General features: G+C 64.1%; 1 protein-coding gene across 1 annotated transcript; it reads right to left on the bottom strand.

The window, feature by feature from the left end:
- Positions 1 to 69: 69 nt before the first annotated feature.
- Positions 70 to 1,595, bottom strand: BBK36DRAFT_1131500 (cytochrome P450; the record flags this gene model as incomplete). Its single annotated transcript, XM_024891985.1, has 2 exons — positions 70 to 1,303; positions 1,366 to 1,595. Coding segments are annotated over 2 exons (1,464 nt in total), but the record flags the coding sequence as incomplete, so codon positions are not given.

The raw sequence follows: 1,595 nt of genomic DNA, 5'->3' as shown, positions 1-1,595 counted from the left end.
GACATGGCCAATGCGCTTGTCCTTAACCACACAATCATTCAGTTCGTACATCCAACACCCCGTCTTCAATCACCTCTTGTACAAGGCAATGTCCAGCCCCAACGGCTTCCTCAAAAAGCCCTCCCTCGTCAGCATCGGCCCCTGCAGGACCCTCGCGCCATACCGCCTCGCCCACGTCGCCGCAATCAGCTTCATCTCCATCTCCGCCACGTTCCTGCCCACGCACGCCCTCGGCCCGTGGCTAAACGGAATGAAGGCATCCTTCTGCCGCTGCGTCACGCTGAGCCACCTCTCAGGCTTAAACTCCTCGGCATCCGGGCCCCAGATGTCGGTCGAGTGGTGGATCGTGTAGGTGGGCACGCTGAGGACGGTGCCGGCGGTAAAGAACTCGCCGCAGATGCTGACGCCGGGGGAGTCGGGCGGGATCTGGCGCGGGAGGCCGATGCCCGAGGTCGAGTGGTGGCGGAGCGTCTCGTTGATGACGGCCGCGAGGTAGGGCAGGTCGCGCACCATGTCGTACGTCGGCACGTCGACCTCCTTGGGGATGGCGGCGTCGAGCTCGGCCTGCATCTTGGCGAGGACGCCGGGCGTGCGGGCGACGTAGTTGAGCAGCGCGCAGGACGAGTTGGACGTGGTGTCGCTGCCGGCAATGAGCTGCGTCAGGGCCTCGGCCGTCAGCTCCTCCCGTCCGAGCGGCTGGCCCTTTTCGTCACGGCCCTCCATCAGCCGGGCGAGGAGGTCCTTGCGCTCAATCTCGGGCGGGTTGTCGATGCGCCGCTTCACGCAGGCGATGGCGATGCCGGCGAGGTTCTGCACGGCGGCGAGGCCGTTGCTGTAGAAGGGATCCGGCAGATACTTGGCGTACGGCTTCAGCGCGGGAAAACAGCCGAGCGTGGCGCTGACCTCGCCGCGGCGGTTGAGGATCTCAATGGCGGGCGCGTAGATGGGCGGGCTGTCCGGGGCGTCGCGCACCTCGGCGAGGTCGACGCCCTTCTCGAGCATGCCAAAGGGGGCGCCGAACGCGAGGTCGCCAATGACATCAAAGGCCAGGTAGTTGAACCAGGGCAGGCAGTCGAAGCGAGCCTCCTTGCGGCCCTGTCCGTCCGTGTGCGGGCTGGTGTCGACGAGGCGGTCCAGCTGCCGCACAAAGAGCTCGAGGTTGGCGTGGATGTAGGGCTCGAACTGGGTGATGTTCTTGGCCGAGAAGGTGTGCGAGACCATCTTGCGCTTGCGCGTGTGCTCGGCGCGGTCGCGCGTGTTGAAGAGGCCGCGGCGGATAGAGACAAAGGCATCGTAGAACTCGCTGGCTTCCAGGTCAGCATCTGTACAGCATGTCAAGTGAATCCAATAGGCTGTTCATACGACTTGAGAAACCCGTTGGAGTGGCCGTATATCAGGTTGATGGCCGCGTCGTCGGCCACGGAAATGTGGTTCGGCTGGATGCGCACAAACTTGCCCAGCTTCTTGTGCAGCTTGTCGACCGTCTCGTAGCGATTGCCTCGCCGGCAGACGGACAGCAGCCACAGGTTCGAAAACTGCGCGGGAAAGGGAGCTGGGAAGCGACGCAGCGAGCCGTAGGTGACAAAGTACTGGTG

Source organism: Trichoderma citrinoviride (genome assembly GCF_003025115.1).
Source record: "Trichoderma citrinoviride strain TUCIM 6016 unplaced genomic scaffold BBK36scaffold_274, whole genome shotgun sequence".
Lineage (NCBI taxonomy): Eukaryota > Fungi > Ascomycota > Sordariomycetes > Hypocreales > Hypocreaceae > Trichoderma > Trichoderma citrinoviride.
The sequence above is the reverse complement of the archived record's forward strand: the minus strand, read 5'-3'. Positions and strand labels throughout refer to the sequence as shown.